This window comes from Scatophagus argus, chromosome 19, assembly GCF_020382885.2.
Source record: "Scatophagus argus isolate fScaArg1 chromosome 19, fScaArg1.pri, whole genome shotgun sequence".
Taxonomy (NCBI): domain Eukaryota; kingdom Metazoa; phylum Chordata; class Actinopteri; family Scatophagidae; genus Scatophagus; species Scatophagus argus.
In genome coordinates, this window is record NC_058511.1 from 8,476,574 (window position 1) to 8,498,284 (window position 21,711).

Below are 21,711 nucleotides of genomic sequence, written 5' to 3' on the forward strand. Positions count from 1 at the left end.
TGCCCAGCATGCCAGGGGCACCTCCCAGCATCTCATAATTGTTCTGTTTTTTTCTTCCTGAACTGAGTGGGGCAGGTCACTTTGTGTGCTCCAGAGCAGCACAGGCCTCTCCTAGATGTCTGGCTCTATTTTAAAACTCAGCAGCTGGTGTAAAATCTGAGTAAAGGCCAAAAGGAAGTTTTGGGCATCGTTGTGTTTCAAAGACGTTGTTGTTCTGAGCCCTTCAGTTTTGTGGTTGAGTTATAATGTGTGAATGTGACACAACAGGGAGGAAAAACACTTACTTTTTCTTTTTTGTCTTTATAATTTTATAGACTTGACTCTTACAATTGCATCTAAAAAGGCCACATTCCTCCTGTCCCGTTATCTGTCAATATTAGTACTAACTTTTAGTAATATTTTACTCTAGTGCAGTAATAATAATCTCTTATGTAAACTGTGCCTTCATCCTTTGCCTCATGTTTGTCAGAATGTGCAGATGGAGGAAGCGGGCAGCAGCCCTCGGCCTGAGACTCCCAGCACACTGACAGAGACAGAGGGGGACATGGAGGGCAGCCTGGTGGAAGTGGACCTGGACAGCTACCAGACCACGCTGGAGGAGGTACTGACCTGGCTGCTGTCGGCTGAGGATGCCCTCCAGATTCAGGACGAGGTGTCGGACGATGTGGAGGAAGTCAAAGAGCAGTTTCATACACATGAGGTAGGAGGAGGCCTGCAGCTTGGCTTAAAGCTTGCAGACAGGGAAATGGGCGTGCACATGTTGACAACTTAAGCTCTTCTATGCAAGATGACCTGGATGACTGAGAATCTACACAGACATGTGGGCAGAGGGGCACACAACTATGTTTTCAACCCCGACACAAAGTTCAAAACTGTAGTTAGCCTTTTCCTAAAGGGATAGACAGTATATGAGTTTGGAATGAGACATCATATTGAGAAACCAAATCTTTTAAAACTGATGGTGATGATGACACATTTGTTATTTGTTTCTGAATTGCTCACCATTTTTTTTGGCCAAGAACTTTCACTCCCTTGTTGAGACTGAAGATCCTGTCCCAGAGATAGAGGCCTCCCACAGCCAACCAGCAACATGCTCCGTGCATGCTGGGAATGCCAGGAATTCTGCTGAGAACAGTTGCACCCAGCACCCCATGGTGCCCTGGCTCTGAGCTCGCTTGCTTGCTTGAAGAAGACGTAGTTGCAGGGCTTGTGTCTGTACATGTGTGTAAAGGGGCTTTGGCAGGATTCCCTTGGCTGCAGTGTGAATATTTGTGAAATCTAATGTCTGGAATTCAGGTCAAAACAGAAAGCTGGTAGTGAGTCTGAGAGCAACAAGACCCAAAGCTGCTTTAACAGCCAGGCTTTTCAGGAGCTCTAAATGAAATCAGTCCAGTTTGTTTCAGCCTTGTTGTTCACATATTTACTCCAGCTTCTTTGGCAAAGCCTCATCTAAAACAGTGTGCTCGGAGGTGCAGACCAAAATGCTTACTCATCCAGAGAGCTCACAAAGAACGGACAATAATGCAGTTCATTGGTTCTTACATTGCTCAGTAGAAGTCCCAAAAGGCAAAAAGCATCTCCTCTGAGGAGAATCAGCCATGTTTCTTCAAAGCTGCTCTTAGATTTCAGCTTGAAGTGTTTTCTTCTGCCTCTCCTGTTTTGCAATTAGCTTCAGTTGGCCAACTGACAGAGTCAAATGCTTGTCTGACTGTTGCTACAACAACACTTGTGACTACAAGGGTGAAGAGGTGAGGCCCAGTACTTCTTAGAAGGGTTATTAGGTGTTACACCAAGTGAAGTTTGAGGGTGGGGAGGGAAACCTGTGTCAAGTGCTGCCAGGGAGACCATAGATTATAGAAACAATGTTAGACCTCCGTGTTAGACTGAATTTGGGTAATATTTGGGGTATGTGGTCCTACACTGCCTCCATTAACACAGAGTACATACAGTATCTTTCTTTAAGTTTATTATCCTGTCACTTCTCGCAGGTCTATTTTGTTTTGAGTACACAGCTTGTCTGGGACATTTCAGCCTGTTTCAGAGATTTGCAGTAATTTGCAGAGATTTCTTTTTATCATAACTGATTACCCTCCCCTCTCCAAAAGGCCTTCATGATGGAGCTGACGGCGCACCAGAGCAGTGTGGGTAATGTGCTCCAAGCAGGGAACCAACTGATCGCCCAGGGCAACCTCACAGAGGAGGAAGAAGATGAAATCCGGGAGCAAATGACCCTCCTCAACTCCCGCTGGGAGAGTCTCAGAGTGGCCAGCATGGACCGCCAGGCCAGGTAGGTGCACATACATGTTCTGTAGGGTTATTGGAATAACTTTTGCTTTGTTTTATATTTGCAAAATGGCAAATATCTCATGCTTCAATCATTTGTGTCACAAACTCATGAAAAAAGACATAAATGGCTCAAAAATCTAGTTTTTGTTTACAGTATATTGTGCGTTATCTTTACAGCATGAGCCGCAAGTTGTCCAGTGTAGGTCATTTTTCTGTCTGTGTCACTGTTGACCTCAGATCTTTATGAGTCTTTAATGTGAAGAATGTACAGTGCTGCAGGCTCTGTGAAGGTGACACGCAATAAGCCTTGTGCGCTTCAAGGTCTTAACAAGTCTGACGCTCAATCTGTGTTATCAAGGTTTATGATGATTCCCCCCCCACACACACACACACACCCCACAGTTAGTCATGAATCACATTTGTGATATCCACTATAGCATTTGTTGACCCTGACTTTAAAGTGTCTTGTCCGTGGAGTCTGTACACAGCATTGGCACTCGTTCTATTGTTTGTGCTACTGTGAGGCAGTGAAATAACTGACTGAACACGCTGTCTCATCTTAGTTTAACTTTGATGTGCTGTATACTTCTACACACCCTCCTCACCATCTCCCTGTCCTAACGTTCTACCTCTTCCTCTACAGGCTCCATGAAGTCCTGATGGATCTTCAACAGCAGCAGCTACAGCAGCTTTCTGATTGGCTGACACAGACAGAGGAGCGTATCATAAAGATAGAGACGGAGCCGGCATCTAAAGACCTGGACAGCTATAAAGAACAGATAGAGCAGCACAAAGTAAATACGGATTTCCGTTTTAGTACTTATCTCACATGAATCTAGTCAATGAAGAGGACAAGATCAAGTAGAAAATATCCCTGCTTCATGTATGCTTGTTTCCTCAGTTTAGCCATTAATTTAATTGTCACAATCTCATCTTGTCCTAAAACAGGTCTTGTGATCGTGTTGTCACATATTTGATCTGCACTTTCTGTGACTCACACACTGTCTCTGTGGTGTCACTTTAAGGCTGAGTAGCTTCTCTGCCAGCTCTGTTAATGATTAATATGTGATCATGCTAAATTCACTGTTTGTGTTTCCCCATTCAGGAGCTCCAGAACGACCTGGAGGCGGAGCAGGTGAAGGTCAACTCTCTAACACACATGGTGGTCGTGGTGGATGAGAACAGTGGCGAGAGTGCCACCGCTGCCCTGGAGGAGCAACTACAAGTAAGCTGTCATCTTGATAGGTTCCTAGTTTTGTCTAATATCCTTTGACAGCTCAAAGAAGAGAATCTTCCTGAAGAAGATGCTGTGCAGGATATTTGGAAGTAATAAGAACAATCAGTTTTGTTAAAAGGTTGTTCTCCTACTGCTACCTCATGCATATGTTCACGTTAATACACAAATTACTCTGCGTTTTTAGAACACAAAAGCTGACAGCGTGCTGTAGTTTAACATGAACATGACACGGCAAGCTATAAATAAAAAAGTAAAAAAAAGTTTCATTAATTTATAGTATAAAAGTTTCTCCATGATCACAGACTTTTGGAGTTAGAGATTCAAATTATATGCGTTCAGATTTCATGTTGTGTGTCTGAGAACATTCATGTTTGCGTTAACGTTTGTCTCTATCCTGCACTCAAGTCTCTGGGTGAGCGCTGGGCGGCTGTGTGTCGCTGGACAGAGGAGAGGTGGCACAAGCTGCAGGAAGTCTCCTTGGTGTGGCAACAGCTTCTATCGGACCAGGTAGGACATTTGTTGTCCGCTGACCACTTTATCTGTGCATGCGCTCTGTCTTCCTTCACTCCTTATAACTAAATAATCCATTATAGTGGAGCACTTGAGCATTTTCCTCACCCTCCGAGCAGCATTGAGATGCACAGAAATTCTCACAGTGTCCTTTAAATCTTCAGAACTGCCCAGGTTTTGCAACGGACAGCACACCATGTTTAATCAACTAAATTAAAAATGTTTTTTCACCACCTCCTCTGTAGAATCTGTTTAGAGCTTGGTTGGCAGAAAATGAGGAGGCCTTGAGTGAAGTACAGACCAGCAACTTTAAGGACCCGAGTGAAATGAATACTAATGTGCGTCGGTTAGCAGTAAGTAACCTGCCAAATCATTGTAGTTTACATGCAGCAACAGCAGATACTTCAACAACTGCTGACTTTTAATTTATAAATTTGTATAATTCAGTTTCCGTGTTTAGTGTAGCCTGTGATTTTCTTTTTTTGTTCAATCCTGTAGATTTTAAAGGAGGACATGGAAAAGAAGAGGAGGACTCTAGACCAGCTGTCTGATGCGGGACAGGATGTGATATCCCTACTGCGCAGCCCTGAGGCGGCAGCCAAGATCGAAGCAGACACAGAGGAACTGGCACATAGATGGGACAACCTGGTGCAGAAGCTGGAGGACTGCTCCTTCCAGGTGTGTGTTTGGATTTCACCCTTTGTCTGCAGTGTAACTGTGTCTTCCTTCTTACTGTACTTGTCACAGTGAGTAGCGCACCTGAAACAACAGAGATGTAAAGATACTACGTCTCTGAGTGTGGTTGACATCTGTCCTATTTGCTGCTAAGGTAATGGAAGCTGTGACAGACGCTGGGATGACACAGATGGAAGGGCAGATCGTCGTGGATGCAGCTTCTGTAGCTGTGGCTGCATCGAACACTGACCAGGAGTTAACCCCACCTGCTCCCCCAAAGAAACGACTGGTGGAGATGGATGCAGAAGTGAGACGAACGTAAGACGTGGGACACACACTAGCAGACTGTACACTCCCCCTTCACCAGAAAAATGGAAGATATGGAAAGTGTGTTTTGTGTTGTCCAGGTTTGAAAATAAACTCTCTGACCTCCTGAGCTGGATGAAAACGTGGAAGACATCTGCTCAGGCGCTGGCGTTCACACATCCTGAGACCACACCTGACGCAGCAGACCTGCAGGAGAAACTAAAGGTAAACCTGCAGCTCATATGACTTAAAAACAAATATTTCAACTTAAATATATTTGAAAATCACACCACAAGTATGTGCCGATCAATCACTGTAGGGTTTGGAGTCGGACCTCGAGGCAAAGAAAACCACAGTTAGTCAAGTGATCCAGGAGGGACGGAGCTTTATGGACCAGCTGGAGAGAGGTATGCGGGTCAGAGGAGATTGTTGGTGTATTATTATACATAATACCAATATCATACGTATCAAACATGTTCGACTGAAGTGAGCTAAGACACGGTGTCATACTTGGAGTTTCTCAGAGGCTCACAACTACTGTCTGTGACAGAAATCTTCCATTTCCTTGTTAAATTGCCTTTGTCTTGTAAGATTTTACTACTTTTCCACAGCTGCTTGGTATTTTCTGGGTATTTACAAGCCTAGCTGTTTTTTATTGGCATTCCGTTTTATACCAGTGATTGGAACGTGGGTTTGTGTGCGTGTGTGTGTATGTGTGTTTGGACAGTGTGGTATAAATCTGTCAGCCTGCAGGGTTTCTGGCTTCATATAACAGTTCAGTGAAATGAAGTGGCACTCAGGATTTTTATGTGTTTATGCTGTTCTGGAGGCAGTGAGGGGTAGAAGACCAGTACTGTTAAGTTGAAGTAGATTTGTTAAACACTGAAGTTTCCGTTGAACTCTTTATTCCCTTGTATCTGCTCATGTTCTCTCATCCATATTATCTGTTTTTTTGAAATTATTAATTTAGTGCATATCATGCTGACTTCTGTCCGTCTCTCTGTAGAGGGAGTGTGTGTAGATTCTGTGAGGGCAGACGTAGACCTGATCCAAACTGAGTGGGACGTTTGTGCGAGGGAGCTGCAGGCAGCCAGTGAGCGAGTTCACACTCAGAACCGGGTCAGAGCTGTGTCTGCAGAGCTGGCTGACCTGGATCGAGCCTTGGAGGCACATGACCGGTGGCTGGACTCGACCTCAGCTGTAGAAACGTGTGATGAGGCCGAGCTCAGAGGCCTGAGTGGAGAATGTCAGGTAAGAGTAATCACGTCCATCCACATTAAATTACAAGGTCCCTCAAATGCTTGCAAAGTCAATGAAAGGTGCTCAGAGTAAGATGGGTAAAAAATTTGTTAAGAATTTGAGAATAATTTGCTTTGAGCAGGGAGGGAAAGCCTGTCAGTGTAAAGCCTGACTCTATCCAGCAACCTGTGAATTTCCCATCAAACTAACCTATTGTTGCAGTGTGTGCTGCAAGTTTCCCTAATTTTTACACAGGAAAAGATTCTTTACGATGACACTATTTGTGTATATTACAATAAAATAAATAAAATGCACGCAAAACTAGTAGCTAATACACACACTTTCCATCTTGTCAGGTAAATAGTGTTACTCAGATGTTGTGGTCTCATTTTTAAGTCAAGGGAATAAACTTACCTTAAGCCAAGCTTATAAAATTGTATTTTCTGTATCGATTTACAGAAACAGCAACAATTTCATACAAATTAGTGAGCTTCCGTCCTCCTGTTGTGTCTTTTAGGCCCGACTCGTCCAGGTCGCGGCCCTGAGTCCACGACTAGAGCAGCTTTCTGCAGAGGTGGGGTCACTGGGAGCCGTGCCCTCTCTGAAAGACAACATGGTGGTGGTATCAGCACATCACGCCTCCACACTGCAGCAGCTGCAGAGCAGGGAGCAGGAGGTCAACAAAGGTACTTATACCAAACAGTATCAGAATAATTTGTTAAATAAGCGAAGAGGAAACCTCCTCCAAAACTCTGAGCAGATTTCTCGGCATAAACGGTACCATAATGATTTTCAGCCCGACACCCCTGAGACAATCTTCTGTTTCAGACAGCTGTGGGACGGGAGATTTAAGTCTTCCTTAAAACAAAGTCCCATTTCTCTCTCCTTGCTCTTGGCACAAAGCTTTCAGGTTTATAGAGTGAAAGAGTGATAGCTAAGATCAGCAGAGCTCAGGTCCACAGGGGTTGAGTAAATATGACTTCAGTTTTTATATGAATCCTTGGTCAACCGCAAGTAATAGATGATGCCCTTATATGGCCTCCAAAAACTCACAGATGCATGCATGTGTGTACGTGAGTGATTGAGTGTAAGATCATACCTCTGTGCCAGCTCCCTCTCTACCTGAGGACGTAACTTGGACCTGGAGCAGTCCTGAAAATCAGTCACCGTTTTACCTCTGGAATTTACATGGACTCCTCTTGGCAAAAAACGAGTCTGTAAAAGGAGACTTCAATGCTCTTCTCCACTGCTAAGTGAGTCAGTGTGTGTGTGTGTGTGCGCGTGCATCTCGTGTCTCTCTTTTTGGGTTTTTATGACTGTGAGGATTTGGATGAGAGCCAAAAAAAACCATTTTGTTTCTGCTTGAGGGCAGCTTGCCTCTCACCAGAACCCCTTTCTGTGTCTCTCCCCCTTCTTCCACTTACTTACTCTCCCTGCTCTTTGTGTGTATAAACATAGGCAGGTTATGTAAGCATTAAATCATCTGATAATTAAAACGCTGACAGAGAAGGAGTGGAGAAGAGATACTGTCAAGGAGAGTAACAGGAGCAGAAAGAACTCATTCAGTTTAAATGAGGTTGAAGTAGTCACAAATGGGCAATACTTAACTGTGGTTATTCATTTAATCACCTTTGCAATAGTGGGAGATAGCAAGGTGATGATTTTTATAGGGTGTTTGTCAAATTAATCTGGCATGAATGACTTGGTTGAAAGAGCAAATTTAAGCCTGCTTTGAGAAACAGGCTGTCGAACATCTGCAGTCCTTTTGGAGCATTAAAAACGCACACAGATGGGCAAATCCCAAACCATGTCACTAACCCCATTGTGGTTGAAAACCTAATGCGTAAGACCTGGTGCAAAATTTATGATACCTTCACTTAATATACTATTGTTTTATTCCAGCTTTGACAAGTCTTCAGGCCAACCAGATGGTACCAAGCCCAGTGGAGGGTCTCGAGGCCAGGCTGGCCACTCTGAGAGAAGGAGTGGTAGACATTCCTACTGCTGAGAGGGCGGTGGAGCGGGCGCAGGTGGGTAGTGCATCAAACTGATTCAGTTATGGCTCTCACTGTAAAAAATATAGGTATGGGAGATGTGATGATTTCAGATCGTGATCGATCTCGAAGGCATTCACAATCAACTTTTTAGGCAAGTTGTGATGTTAACATCCCCTTACTTTACAGTGGATCCCGCACACAGGCCTTAGCTGGGTGTGTCGTTGGTTGGCTCAGACCACCCTGAAATATTTTGCCAAAATAAGGCATTCCTGGTTTAAGTAATTGTAATTGTATAATTGTATTTTGGAAGCATGAAAAATTGCCCATTGCCCACAATATTTTAAATTGCTGTCGTTGTGGTGTGTCTGGAGACAGAAGCTGATAACGCATGTGCCCTGTGACCTCAAAGCTAAAAGGAATTCACTCTTAACAGTCGCTTTGTTTGTGTCTGTGTCTTTACGCTTGTATGTATATCAGGACGAGTGTTTGTCACTGTCTGCTGTCAGTTTTACTTTTCCACCACACAATAGGCCCTTTTATCAGCCAGTCACTTCCCTCTGCACTGTATCAAACCTCTTTGTAGGAGGGTGTGTGTCTGTGTGTGGTTTGGCTTTGGTATGCAGTTTTGTTATACACACTGTATGCTGTTGTGTTTTGTGTGTGTTAGTTTGTGTGTTCCTGTCCTCCTCCATCCTTCAGTGGAATGTGGCTCCATCCGAGCCCTTGTTATCCTGTCAGATAGGGCATGTTGCTGGCGAAGGGGCGGGGACTTGGCACATTCTGGGCAGCGTGCCCATGCGTGCAGCATGGATCTCCAAACAGCTCGGTGTGGAGCCGCTGAACCAGCCAGTCAGCCTTACAACCAACACATACAATCCCATGACAGCATATCTGAGTCCTATTAGCAGTTAGCTTAATGATAGAAGGTGAAAGCTGCCGTTTAAATGCATTCACCTTTTGCTATACGGAAATTAACTTGTGTGACATAAAACAGACATATGACGTGAACACACAACCATATTAGTATCAAATATTAAATGAGATGTTTTTACCATGAAAATACTTGAAAATACTACTAGTTCATAATTTAAGGTCGCTGTTGGGCTTAATATCCAGTCCCTTGGGAACCGTTTGAATCAGCAGGCAGAAAGTCCACGTTGCCAAACTTTTCTTTTTTTTTTTTTTTTCTTTATTTTGACATGATAACCTCAAATGAACTTTTTGCTGCAATAGTGAAACCTCAGGCTGTTATCTTCCTCTTACCAAGGAGGTGACTCACTTTTAAACATTGTTACAGCATAATTTTCTCATGACAAAATCCTTTACAGGTAAGAGCCTCCGTGGTTGTTCATTACTTATATACACAACTTGGATATGTCATTTCAAGTCTGAACTCTTGTTCACCTCAGGGCCTGTGTCTAGAGATCGAGCAAACACAACAAGCCTCTGATCCTGCAGAACTACAAAGATGGAGTCAGCTCTCCTCCAAGGCACGAGAGGAGCTGGGCACACTGCAGTGCATCGTGGGTAGCATGAAGGACAATCAGGTAGAGTAGCTAGTGGCATAGAAAGCCTGCAAATGTAAACTTTGTCTTCCTGTTCAAAATATGAATGCTGTTAATTGAATATTTTTGATGCATTGGTTTAATTAGATGTGTTTGGTGGAAGTGGAACGTTGGTTGGATGCGGTTCAGGAAATAATGTCTCGTGATGCCACGGGATTGGGCGAAAAGGACAGTCTACAGGAAGAGCTTAACCAGTGCAAGGTTGTGAGAACAACAAATGAAAACAATGTTGTATTGTGAACAGGTTTTGACTCTAATGGTAGACTCCATGACTTTGCTACTTAAGTTACTTTTACTGTTGTTTTTGTGAAGATGGCAGTCTGGATCACAACTGGATATGGAAGTCTGCCCAGCTCTATTCTTCATCTTTCTTTCTTTCTGTCTCTGCTAACAAGGAGTATGTGAATGAGATGGAGTCAGTGGAAGGTTCATTGAAGCAGATGGGAGAGAATGTGAGTGCTATCCAGACAGCTGCGGTCCCAGGACTTGCCAGGTGGGGGCAGGATAAGTTGGATGAGTGCCGGCACAGATGGGACTCGCTCAGTAAACAGGTGAGGAAACGTTTCTCTGTTTGCACTGTGTGGTGTTATGTCCTGCAAATTCTTGGATATGACAAATATGGCTTCTTAATTTGAATATTTGCGTGCCTGTATTCATTAGCATAATTTACAACTGTTTGTCTCATTACCAAACCTGCTTCCCTCCAGCTGCTGAGCCACCAGGAGCGAGTGGTGGAGAACCAGGAGAGACAGGTGAATCTGAGGAAGGACTTGGCTGAGATGCAGGAGTGGATGGCCCAGGTTGATGAGGAGTTTCTCATGAGGGACTTTGAATACAAGAGTCCCGAGGAGCTGGAAGCATCACTGGAGGAGATGAAGGTGACTTAAAATCAAACATTTGAAAACATCAGCGAGAAATGGCATAAACAAAATGATCTGGACTGTTGTGTGCTTTTTATTTGACTTAGTTTAACTCTTCTCCTCTGTTCCTCATCTCCCACAGAGGGCTAAAGAGGATGTGCTTCAGAAGGAGGTGAAGGTAAAAATCCTGAAAGACAGCATCAACTTGCTGGTGTCCAGAACATCGCCCCCTGGTGGAGGCAGTGGACAGGAGCTGACCTCAGAGCTGGAGGGGGTATTAGCCAACTACCACAAGCTCTGTGACCGCTTCAAGAGCAAGTGTCACACTCTGGAGGTAATGTGTGTGTGGTTGTGAAGTCCCTCTGTGTTCGAGAATGTGTACATTTTTTGTTTGTTTGTGAATAAAGGTATAGATTTTTGTCTGATAAATGAACTGTGCTGACTTCGGTTAAAAGGGAGAGCCTGCTTCTAGTGGGTTTAAGTTGGCTTTTTTTCCAGTAGTAAAAAAAAAAAGCTGTTGTGACTCATACTCGTATAAATATAATTCACAATTTTATGCATGGACGGCCCAATTTGTCCGTCATCTTGCAAATCACACGGTTCAGTGATGTTGGCTTAGGATGACGTGTCCTGTGGTGGGATCCTTTTTGTTAATTTTCATGCAAAGAGTGAGAGAAGCTGTAAGGGCACTGGTGATTTAAGAGCTTCAGAGCTACTCTGTGAGTGTAAAGTCATGGTTTGGGGCGCTGTTTTTGATTATCAGCCCCCAGACTCTGCAGGGTAAAGGTCAGACACGTCACTTAGTTGTACTCATGCTCATGTATGCTCTCTGCCTGAAGCCCATTAGTCACCATCCTCTCTTTGTCCTTAGAGTTTTGCAGTTTAATTTGAATTTGCTCTAGGAGTCTTTTTTTTTTATATACACCTCACAGTCTTTTTTTTTTTAATATTGTTATTAAAATTGTAAGTGAGGGCATACTTAATAGAGCCGTCACTGTGTGGGAAGGTGATTTAAATTTTTGACTGTGTGTATCTGTGTTTGTGTGTTTGGGTACACGCTGCAGGAGGTTTGGTCCTGTTGGATGGAGTTGCTTCAGTATCTGGATATGGAACAGAGTTGGCTCAACGCTCTGGAAGAGAAGGTTCAAGCTACTGACAACATACCAGAGAGCACTGAGGCTGTCAGTGAAGCTCTGGAGGTATACACACACACACACACACACACACACACACACACACACACACAGACAGGCAGACACCATCTTTCTTTCTGTAGTCACATTTATACACATATCTGTCATCATTTAATTCTCTCGATCTTTTAGAGTCAGGATTTAAGTTTTGTGGATATTTCTGATGTTTCTTACCTATGCACAGTCAGACTGATCACCAAAGCTTTACTATGTGTGCCAGTCTGTGTGTGTTGGTCTCAAAAACGTAAATGCTCATGCGCTTGGGCAAGTGGGTCAGAAATCTGTTTTCACACTTGCATGATTGGAAATATAATTAGATTTACTAGCCTGAGGTGGCTTCTTACTTGCCGCGGGCAAGCAGACAATCCCTGTTGTAGCAGAAGTTAACTTTCGTTAACACGTCGTGTCAAACATCGCTCACATTCAACATGCAAATACAAGGCACTGCTAACAAATACAGAAAAGTTTTTTAAAAAGTATAAAAACATTATTACGTTATATATCATCTACATATTTTCAGGTCCAACTGTTGCATGTGTAAAATTTCACATGCTGTATCTTAATTTAAAAAATGTGGCTTGATTACGTTTGAAAAAGAATCTGGTAAAATGCAAATATTCATCCTCCATGGCTGCAGGCACAAGTCAGCATAAAGCAAATAAGAAATTTGATGAATATTTGTTCTTAATGATTGTGGAAGTTACTTCACATATAAATAAATTATGAAATTAAGTATGTTTTAAATGTTTTGATTATTTTATACTTTACAACTGAGAGAGAGAGAGGAAATCAAGTCTGCTAAGAAAAAATCACCCCAACAATCATCATTCTTTCACATGACATAAAAAGTGTCCATTCGTTGGACTGGTTAAGAAGGAAAAACAGTAAATTTAATAAACCAAACCATCCACATTAATCATCTGTCTGTGTTAATCACCTCTTTGTCTCTGACTTTGTCTTCCAAATTTCTCCTGCTTTGTCTTGCTCTGTTGCTATATCTGTAGACTGCCTGCAGCATGACTGTCAAACTCACTTTAATCACAGCGCTGCTCCTGTAACATTGCATAGTGATGAAGGAAATTGAAGACCCTTTAAGACAACCCTCCTCCTCTTTGTCCTTATGTGTTTATGCCCCTTCTTTCCTTCTCCCTCTCTCTTGCCCAGTTTTCCCTCTCTCTCTCCCTCTCTCTCTCTCTCTCTCTCTCTCTCTCTCTGTCTCTCTCTCTCCCTCTCCCCCTCCCTCAGTTCTTATAAAGCTTCCTCTCTCACCTCTCATCCTTCCCATTCTTTCACTTTCTCTCTCTCTCTCTCTCTCTCTCTCCCCCTCTCTCTCTCTGTCTGTCTCTCTGTCCATTTCCTCTGGGAAGGAAAAGGACATTTAATGACCCCACATGAACAATGACTGTTGGATCCAAACAAGCGCCGTCACTCAACGAGCTTCTCTCTCACTCGTCTCTCATTTCTTGTTCAGTTATCATCTTTTTCACGCTTGCCTCCATCTGACACACCCGACGTAGCAATTTCTGCATCTGCTCTCCTTCTGTTTGCTCAGCTACTTGGTTCTTTCTCTCTCTCTCTCTCTCTCTCTCACACACACACACACACACACACACACGCACACACACGCAAGCGCTTTGAGTTCACAAATGCTTACTGCATGTTTTTTTCCTCTCTGTTTGTTTTTTAATCCAGAAGTGTTTGGTTTCTACAATATTTTTTTCATTTTGGCTACTGTGTTTTCTAGTTTCTGTGGCAAATTTTTGGAATCTTTGTCGCAGCTTTATTTTTTGAAGGACTATTTCACTGTTCTGGAATTTTACTTGCCCATTTCCTTTCATACTGCTTTTGCTTGTTTTTTTTTTTTTTAAATTTCATTTCCTTTGATCATAAATAAATTCTCCCTTTTCTTACTCTCTCTACTCACCACCAGTCTTTGGAGAGCGCGCTTCGCCACCCCGGGGACAACCGGACGCAAATCAGAGAGCTGGGTCAGACGCTGATAGACGGGGGCATACTGGACGAACTCATTAGTGAAAAACTAGAGGCCTTCAATTCCCGTTACGAGCAGCTCAACCACCAGGTCAGGACCTTGTGTTTGTGTATGAGCAAATGTGGGATGCGTGTGTGTGTGTGTGAGTGTGTGTATTACTGTAGAAAAACAGACATCCATTATATGTTATGTTCGACCTATCTGTCATCAAATGATACCGCGTTTATGTCTCGTCATATTTATATTAAAATTAAGGATTATTTTGCACTTTGTAAAGGATGTTTTTAGGAGCATCCTTAAGCATTTGGTGTTCTCTTTGCAATATCACATCAAGTCAAGTTCAAGAGAAAAATGGGGATGGGTGTTTACATGCCAATATACTGTTAGAGTCAGTCTTTTCCATCTACAGTTTTAGGATCATGAACTTTCCCTTAGTTGCTTTAATCTGGTGTATCAGAATATCGAGGTCCTTGACTGTGAAACGTTCAGACTTATGACTTGATGTCCTCCAGGCTGTCAACAGGCAAATCAGCCTTGAACAGCAGCTGCAGATTCTGAAGGAGAACGAACAGGCCCTCCAAACACTGCAGGAGTCTCTGAGCCAGCTAGACCACACACTCACCTCCTACCTCACTGACCGCATCGACGCCTTCCAGCTGCCACAGGAGGCGCAGGTACAGCATGCATGTGCTCATCACGCAGACCCACACCCAGAGGAATTACCAGACAAGACGTGAGACTTAGGAAAGCACCTGGTCTTGGTGAATCCTACTTCATAAAATATCATCTCACCTTACTACAGTAGACGCACAGTGACTCATTTGGTTGCCCACAGATGCTTTGAGAAATTAAGCAGTCTGAAAAACCCTTTCACTCAGGAGGTGTCACAAGAGGCTCCGTGTGCTGACTCATGTTAACTTTTCCTTCAGACCATCGGGGCAGAGATCGCAGCCCACGAGGTGACAGTGGAAGAGATGAGGAGGAGGAACGTGGCCAACTTGCCGCCCCCCACTGCTGATGGCAAAGCTGCTCGAGGTGGGACCATGCTGGACCAGCTACAGGTAACACTGACTCCTACTGGACAAGAATAGGAACTGCAGGTAGCTGATGTCAGGCTGGCTTCTTCTTCAGCCTGCATAATCATTACGTCTAACTATAAATCGAGGAATCTCTGTCTGTCTGTGATCTGAATATCTTGAGAACCGTTCATTCTACTTCACACTCGGTGGGTTTAATTGAAAAACTGAAATTAATTTATTAATTAATTTAAAAAAAAAATACAAAAATATGGCAGCCTGGTAAGGTTGTGATATACAAGTGTACTTTACAAACCTCCCCCTTCACTCACTGCAGAGGAAACTGAGAGAGATATCCACAAAGTACCAGCTGTTCCAGAAGCCAGCTAACTTTGAGCAACGCATGTTGGACTGTAAGAGGGTCCTGGATGGCGCCAAGGCAGAGCTGCACATTTTGGATGTCAGGGATGTGGACCCGGAAAAAATCCAGTCCCACCTCACTGGCTGCATGGTGAGAGCTGCAACTTCATCAGTCTCTCTTTTATGCAAATTGTTTATTTTTTGCCGATTGTATGAACTGTTCTGTGTGCGCATTACAAAGGTTCATTTAGGTATACAGTTATTTAAGGATACATTAACAAATATATATCTACCAAATTTGGCTGCCCATTTATGCACAAGTTTATCTTACGTTCACTCCTAAGCGCATTTTCCTTTTTTATTTATAGAAGCTATACAAGTTGCTGAGTGAGGTGAAACTGGAGGTGGAGACAGTAATAAAAACAGGCCGACAGATTGTGCAGAAACAGCAGACGGAGAACCCCAAGGCCATGGACGAACAGCTCACTGCTCTCAAACTGCTCTACAATGACTTGGGGGCACAGGTGACTTATTTTTTGCAAACTTTCTCCAAAACACAGCTCATGTTGGATTATAAGCAGCATTCAATATCTCTGAGAGCAATTCCTTCTCATTACAGGTAACAGAGGGCAAGCAGGACCTGGAAAAAGCTTTGTCTCTGTCCCAAAAGTTCCAAAAGGAGACCGCCAGCCTTCAGGAGTGGCTGACCACCAGTGAGGCTCAGCTGCAGCAGAAGAACAGCTGTGGTGACATGCCAGCTGACATCGATGCCGAGATTGCCTGGGCTAATGTGAGTAACTCCACGCCTTTCATCAAATCTCCTCAGCAGCAGCCAAGTGTTGCTTCTGCTTCTGACCAGCAGGTGGAGTAGAAGGAAAGGAAAAAGTTGAATGTTTATACTGATTTCCATTCTGGGTGTAAGGATGTGAATGGCATGCAGTCAAAAGAGTTATTGTTTTTCCTTTTTTTACATTAATATTGTATCGATGTTTAAAATTCTGGTGTGATGACAACCCTAATATAATGTATGTTATATTGCTGTGTGTCCCTCCACCAGGGCTTGCTGAAGGAGTCGGAACGTCGTAAACTGGAGCTGTCCGGCCTCATGGAGACCAGCGCTGGTCTGCAGACTCTGGTGGAGGGCAGCGAGGCTCAGCTGGAGGATAAGCTATGTGGCCTCAATGAGTCCTGGAGCCACGTCCGCACCTGGACCGAGGACTGGCTTAGTGCTGTGCTGGTGAGTTCAAATGCTTTAGACAGTAAGCCTTAATAAATGAAGGGCTGCTGCATTCTTTATTTACTCTGAGTAAGTACATTGTCCAAACTGCTTATATGTTTAAACTGTGTGTTTTTGCCTGTAGTTTTTGTAAGTAATGAGATTCCTTTCAGTTATTGCTGCTTTTAAAATACATGTCAAATATGAGAGAATAATTTGAGTACTCAAGGTGATTTTATGAAATTCGAGAAGTTCACTGAATTTGAAAGTTGTTTTTGCGCAGCCTTTTAATAAAAACTAGCATTACAAGGTTATGTCTTTGAAAGTTTTAAAGCCAAAATAAAACATTAACTCACAGTAATTCCTATTTTTCTGTCCTAATGGAAACACTGAGGCCTTGTTTTACATTCCATGCGTGCAGAGTCATCAAAATGAAGTGGAAATCTTTGATGAGAACTTGGCTCACATCAGCACCTGGCTCTACCAGACCCAGATCCACTTGGATGAAGCTGAGCGGCTCAGCCCAGCAGAGAGGGAGCAGGTGGTAAAGGTATGGCAGAGGGAGGGAGCCGTTATATTGTGTATTTTGTAACTAAAATATAGCTAAAATGTGTGGGGTAACCATGCTGTCTCTTTCCATATTATCATTACAAATGTGTGTAAAAACTGACAGAGGTTGCATAATGGCGGGTTAAAAATATGTAATAGTAGTTCAGAATCACATTATGGAAATCACTGCCTCTGGCAAGGAAATGCCTTCTGCTAGAATTCATCAATAAAATCCCCTCCTGCTACCATGTTGTTTAGAGAGCCTTGGATGTTAAATGTCCCATTTTGGATGGTCCACTGTTGCAGCAGAACCTTCTTATGCTTGGTTTAAATTGAAATTTTCAGAAAGCAAGCATATTGGGGTGTTATTAGGACATTTTTTTGTCTATAAGAGAGAGGTTTGTTGAAGTACAGGAAATAAGGTGAGAAAATGAGGAAAGAGAAGATGCTGAGACATTAAATTCTTATCCCTTTGCTTCTTCTCGTGATGACAACTGAAGTTCTTTGCTAAATATCAGCTGTTGTCTGGGCTTACCAACCTTGATCAGTACATCCTGTGCAAAGTTCTTTTGTTTGAACCAAGGCTGCACTGCCATCCAGTGTGAGAGAGGACAACTGATAGTATAAGCTGATGAAGATAAATAGATGACCAGCTGCTCTTTGGTCTGTCTTCAGCGCATGCTGGAGGAACTGGAAGATATCAGTCTGCGTGTGGACAACGTGAAGGACCAGGCCATCATCCTGATGACCAGCAGGGGGCCCGCCTGCCGAGAGGTGGTGGAGCCCAAACTGGCGGAGCTCAACTGCAACTTTGACAAAGTCTCCCAACACATAAGAACAGCCCAGGTACAAAAGTACAAATTGTATGTAAACCTAAAATCACTGCATCGAACAAGCCAGCATTCACTGTCACCTTTACTAATGTGGATTCAGTGTGGAATTGAATTAAAAAAAGTTCAGACTCTCAAAAATAAGGCAGGATTTCTAGGCTTAACAGTGACTGTCTGCTTTGTTGTTATTTGGCATACTGTGTATTTATTCTTTTTGAATGCATATCTTTCCCTTATCCTTGCATGCTTTGCACCCTCTATATATTCTGTTTGCTGCTGTAACACTGTAATTTCCCAGTTATGGGACTAATAAAGGATTATCTCATCTTATCTTATTTTATCTTATCTTATTTTACAGATGATGGCCAGTCTGGAGTCAAGTGGTGTTGACTTGAACCATCAAGCATCTCAGCAGGTAGGAGAAGACAACTGAATTTTGACTCGAGACTCGTTTCATTCAAATTCAGTCAATCGCCAGAAAATCAGTTTGTCTTCACAATTGCAGTCACCTCGTTACATTTATTTTACCCTGTTTTCACCTCTAGTGTGTTTTTGCTCTGTCTCATCAGGTCATTCACAGCCAGGAGATCCGAGCAGAGAGTCAGAGTCGGAGTCGTCCCGCCGAGACTCTGGTCCATACTGAGGTGAAGGACCTTCAGGCAGAGCTCCAGGATAGGCTGAGGGCTCTGCAGCAGGACCCAGCAAACCTCCTGGATGATGACAAGGTACACAAGCCACCTTTTAGTATCTTTTTGCAGAATTTCTATTTAGTTTTTAAAATTTCAAAATCAACCACAATGATGAGGATTGAAAATTCTAGTAGCGAAATGGGATGCACACACACAGACAAAGCATCAGCAGCAATGTAGTAATTTGTTGAAATAGAGTCCCAGCTGGTGTAGCGCAAAATTGCATATTGGGAAACAGGCGCTCCGTCCAGTGTTTGTTTCCATTGAGGTTAGCCATTCATAGCGATTTCCCTGTGAAATTTGAAAGCACACACAGAATATTGCCCCAGGTTGCTCATGATTCTTTTCCTGAGATGTATGCTCTGCTACAGGCAATATAAAGCAGCCACCTGATAAGACAAGCTTCGATATGGCATTTCAAGGCCTAACAACTCTGGAATTCAAGCTGCATTATCAAGGTTTATGACGTTAAACACTTTCCCTGAACAAACCTGACCAGTCCAAAGCAAGGTCAGTGTGCCAGCCAGGAAGCTGTTATTACGTTTCAGATAGATAGGTATTTTCCCGACAATTACATTCAGCATCTTCACCCTGTTTTTAGCAAAGGAGCAACTTGTAGCCAGTGTCAGTTTCAGTCTCCTCATTTAACTCATCTGCCTCGCTGCACCAGATGGATGAGGAGAAAGCCGGTGTGGAAGACTTGCTGAGAAGAGGAGAAGAACTGCTGCAGCAAACTTCAGACGAGGGCCAGAGGGAGGAACTGCGACTTCTGCTGCTCCGGCTGCAGAGCCAATATTCTGCCCACAGGGTGAGAAGCATCGACAAACATGCCTTCTATAAGCAGGGCTTCTATGAGAATGTTTTTTTTAATCTAAGAGAAAGTAAGCTACCTGTCATATTGTGTTTGACTGTTGTGCACTCGTGCAGTTTGGTCAATGAGTGTGTGTGTTTGCCTTCTTTAGGAGCTGAGGGTGAGACGAATCAGGCAGGTGGAAGTCTCTGTGGACTCGGTGACTTCTCACACCTTCACCGAGCAGACAAAAGAGTTTTCAGTCCAGGTGAGAGACTCACACATGCATAAGCACCTTTTGTATTTTTGTATTTTGCACTTCCCTGGAAGTGTTTTATTATATTGACTGCAGTAATGCAGTTTTCTTCTCTCACTTCCCTCTGCCCTTTGTTTTTCTTCTGCTTTCATGTGGTGTAGGAGATGTCTTCAGCGGAGCGTAGCAACGCTCCTTTACTGAGTCCCTCCGACTACATTTTGGACATCAACAAAGTGCTGCTCGCCATGGCTGACAACGAGTTGCTTCTGAACTCCTCTGAGCTCAGCGGGGGGCTCTACGAAGACTTTTCAAGCCAGGAAGACAGGCTGAGGGTGTGTCATCACTCATATAACCCATCTGCTAAGTTTCAGTCATTGTTTCCACTTCACAGTAACAATCTGTGATATTGTACTTTTCTTGCTTTTCTAAAGCAGTGAAGAAAAATGCAGAGAAGAAAGTTAATGAAAAAATTTGTTTGCAGAAATAGAAATGATTTAATAGAAACTTAGAAACAACTACAACAACTTACTCTGCACCTTGAACAGAGCTTTCCAATGCAAAGACCTCCAAGACCTTAAAAGAGGAGTTAGAATTGACTGGAGGTTTTTTAAAAAGAAATTTAAGGTTTTCGTCAGCACCATAAAGGATTAAGCGTGATAAGTTCAGGGTAACTCATTAGCAAAATATTAAAATTAGTCTCTTAGAGAATCAGCTGCCACAGCCTCACCTTCCGATCTTTTTTCTTTCATCTTATATTTGTCTTTTATAGAATATCAAAGACAATCTGGAACGTCTTGGTGAGCACGTCACAGGGATCCACGAGCGCCAGCCCGATGCCATTCAGGATGCTTCGCCTGCTGAGGTTGCCCAGATCGGAGACGCCCTCACTCAGCTCAACGCCGAATGGGACCGTCTCAACCGCATGTACAACCACCGCAAGGGGTACGTGCACCAACTCCACATGTGCAGTTCACACTGCTGTTCCTCAGATAGGCATAAAATGAAGAATAAAACCTGAATAAGATACTCACAGAAAAATGTGAAAGTGAATAGAAAGCTACTATTTTCAGATGTGAATGTGTCAGCATGTGTGGACAAAACTGCAGGGATAGTAAATGCCAGCTGTGTGCTGGTGAGGTGACTGCAGGAACAGTTAAAGAGATAGACCAGGGCGCACATTCAAGCGCCCGACACTCACATATTGACCTTGATTACTATCAAAACAATTCCTTGGGCATAAACAGTCTCATGCCTTTTCACATATTAACTCACTCATACACACACACACACACACATACACACTCTGTTTGACCTTGACTTCCATCAACAGAATTCCTTGGGCATAAACAGTGTGCATTTGCTGAGCACAGCATGTGCACATGCCAGAATAAACTAGTAAGCTAATTCTGAAGATAGCACATAAATGTGGAAACATTCCATCTGCAATCACAGTAACCTCTGGGCATCATTAAAAATGAAAAGAACGGAGTATCTTTTGTAAAATTGCACATCCAAAACTCATTTCCTCACCTCTTCTCTCTGATCAGATTTTTTGTGCTCCAAACAACGCTGTCGGAGGAAAATGCCCTCATGCAGACCACCAGAGTGATAAAGATCTGTTTTTTTGTATTGGGCCTGTCAAGTAATTGGCCCCTTGTTCTATGCTGATTTATTCAATAGTGCCTCTGTCAACTATCCATTGTTGTCAGAGGCGCCTGATTGTTATGACATTTTCTGGTGTTTAATAGAGGTCAGCTGTCCCTTTTTCTTTATCTTAAACAGTGGAATCTAACGTTGGGTAAACTTGATTGCATCCTAAGAGAACACACATTAATTTCTCATCCTGTCCTATATTAAGCCCACTCTACCTTACATAAGAGCAAAGAAGTAAAGAAAATGTTTGTTATTAAGGAGTAATGAAAGCCAGAATCTACTGCCATCATTCAAAGCAAGAACTCTACTAATAGAACTGAGCTTTAGGTTGAAGAGGAAGTAAAATGATGGTTGATTGTCTGCATTAGTATCTGCTTCACTTTTATAAGGATATTGATCTCCACTTGTATGTTCCACTTCCACAGTGCAGAAATTTGCATTTTCTGTGTTTGATGTTGAAAAACATCCTATTAACCAAAAAATGTAATAACAAA

General features: G+C 43.1%; 1 protein-coding gene across 4 annotated transcripts in view; it reads left to right on the forward strand.

Annotated features, from left to right (window-relative positions):
* Positions 1-21,711, forward strand: part of utrn (utrophin) — a 159,672-nt gene that overhangs the window by 24,980 nt on the left and 112,981 nt on the right. For all 4 annotated transcript variants that reach the window (XM_046372941.1, XM_046372940.1, XM_046372943.1 and 1 more), the window contains 34 exons: positions 470-700; positions 2,106-2,287; positions 2,930-3,080; positions 3,392-3,511; positions 3,929-4,030; positions 4,279-4,386; positions 4,532-4,711; positions 4,863-5,026; positions 5,116-5,239; positions 5,334-5,421; positions 6,021-6,265; positions 6,771-6,939; positions 8,156-8,283; positions 9,660-9,797; positions 9,903-10,016; positions 10,211-10,366; positions 10,523-10,693; positions 10,818-11,009; positions 11,740-11,874; positions 13,799-13,948; positions 14,371-14,532; positions 14,788-14,919; positions 15,212-15,385; positions 15,603-15,758; positions 15,854-16,024; positions 16,292-16,471; positions 16,872-17,000; positions 17,675-17,845; positions 18,188-18,244; positions 18,399-18,554; positions 19,189-19,326; positions 19,481-19,576; positions 19,726-19,896; positions 20,334-20,506. In XM_046372941.1, coding sequence (XP_046228897.1) covers positions 470-700; positions 2,106-2,287; positions 2,930-3,080; positions 3,392-3,511; positions 3,929-4,030; positions 4,279-4,386; positions 4,532-4,711; positions 4,863-5,026; positions 5,116-5,239; positions 5,334-5,421; positions 6,021-6,265; positions 6,771-6,939; positions 8,156-8,283; positions 9,660-9,797; positions 9,903-10,016; positions 10,211-10,366; positions 10,523-10,693; positions 10,818-11,009; positions 11,740-11,874; positions 13,799-13,948; positions 14,371-14,532; positions 14,788-14,919; positions 15,212-15,385; positions 15,603-15,758; positions 15,854-16,024; positions 16,292-16,471; positions 16,872-17,000; positions 17,675-17,845; positions 18,188-18,244; positions 18,399-18,554; positions 19,189-19,326; positions 19,481-19,576; positions 19,726-19,896; positions 20,334-20,506 — 5,114 coding nt within the window. The remainder of the gene's footprint in view (positions 1-469; positions 701-2,105; positions 2,288-2,929; positions 3,081-3,391; positions 3,512-3,928; positions 4,031-4,278; positions 4,387-4,531; positions 4,712-4,862; positions 5,027-5,115; positions 5,240-5,333; positions 5,422-6,020; positions 6,266-6,770; positions 6,940-8,155; positions 8,284-9,659; positions 9,798-9,902; positions 10,017-10,210; positions 10,367-10,522; positions 10,694-10,817; positions 11,010-11,739; positions 11,875-13,798; positions 13,949-14,370; positions 14,533-14,787; positions 14,920-15,211; positions 15,386-15,602; positions 15,759-15,853; positions 16,025-16,291; positions 16,472-16,871; positions 17,001-17,674; positions 17,846-18,187; positions 18,245-18,398; positions 18,555-19,188; positions 19,327-19,480; positions 19,577-19,725; positions 19,897-20,333; positions 20,507-21,711) is intronic.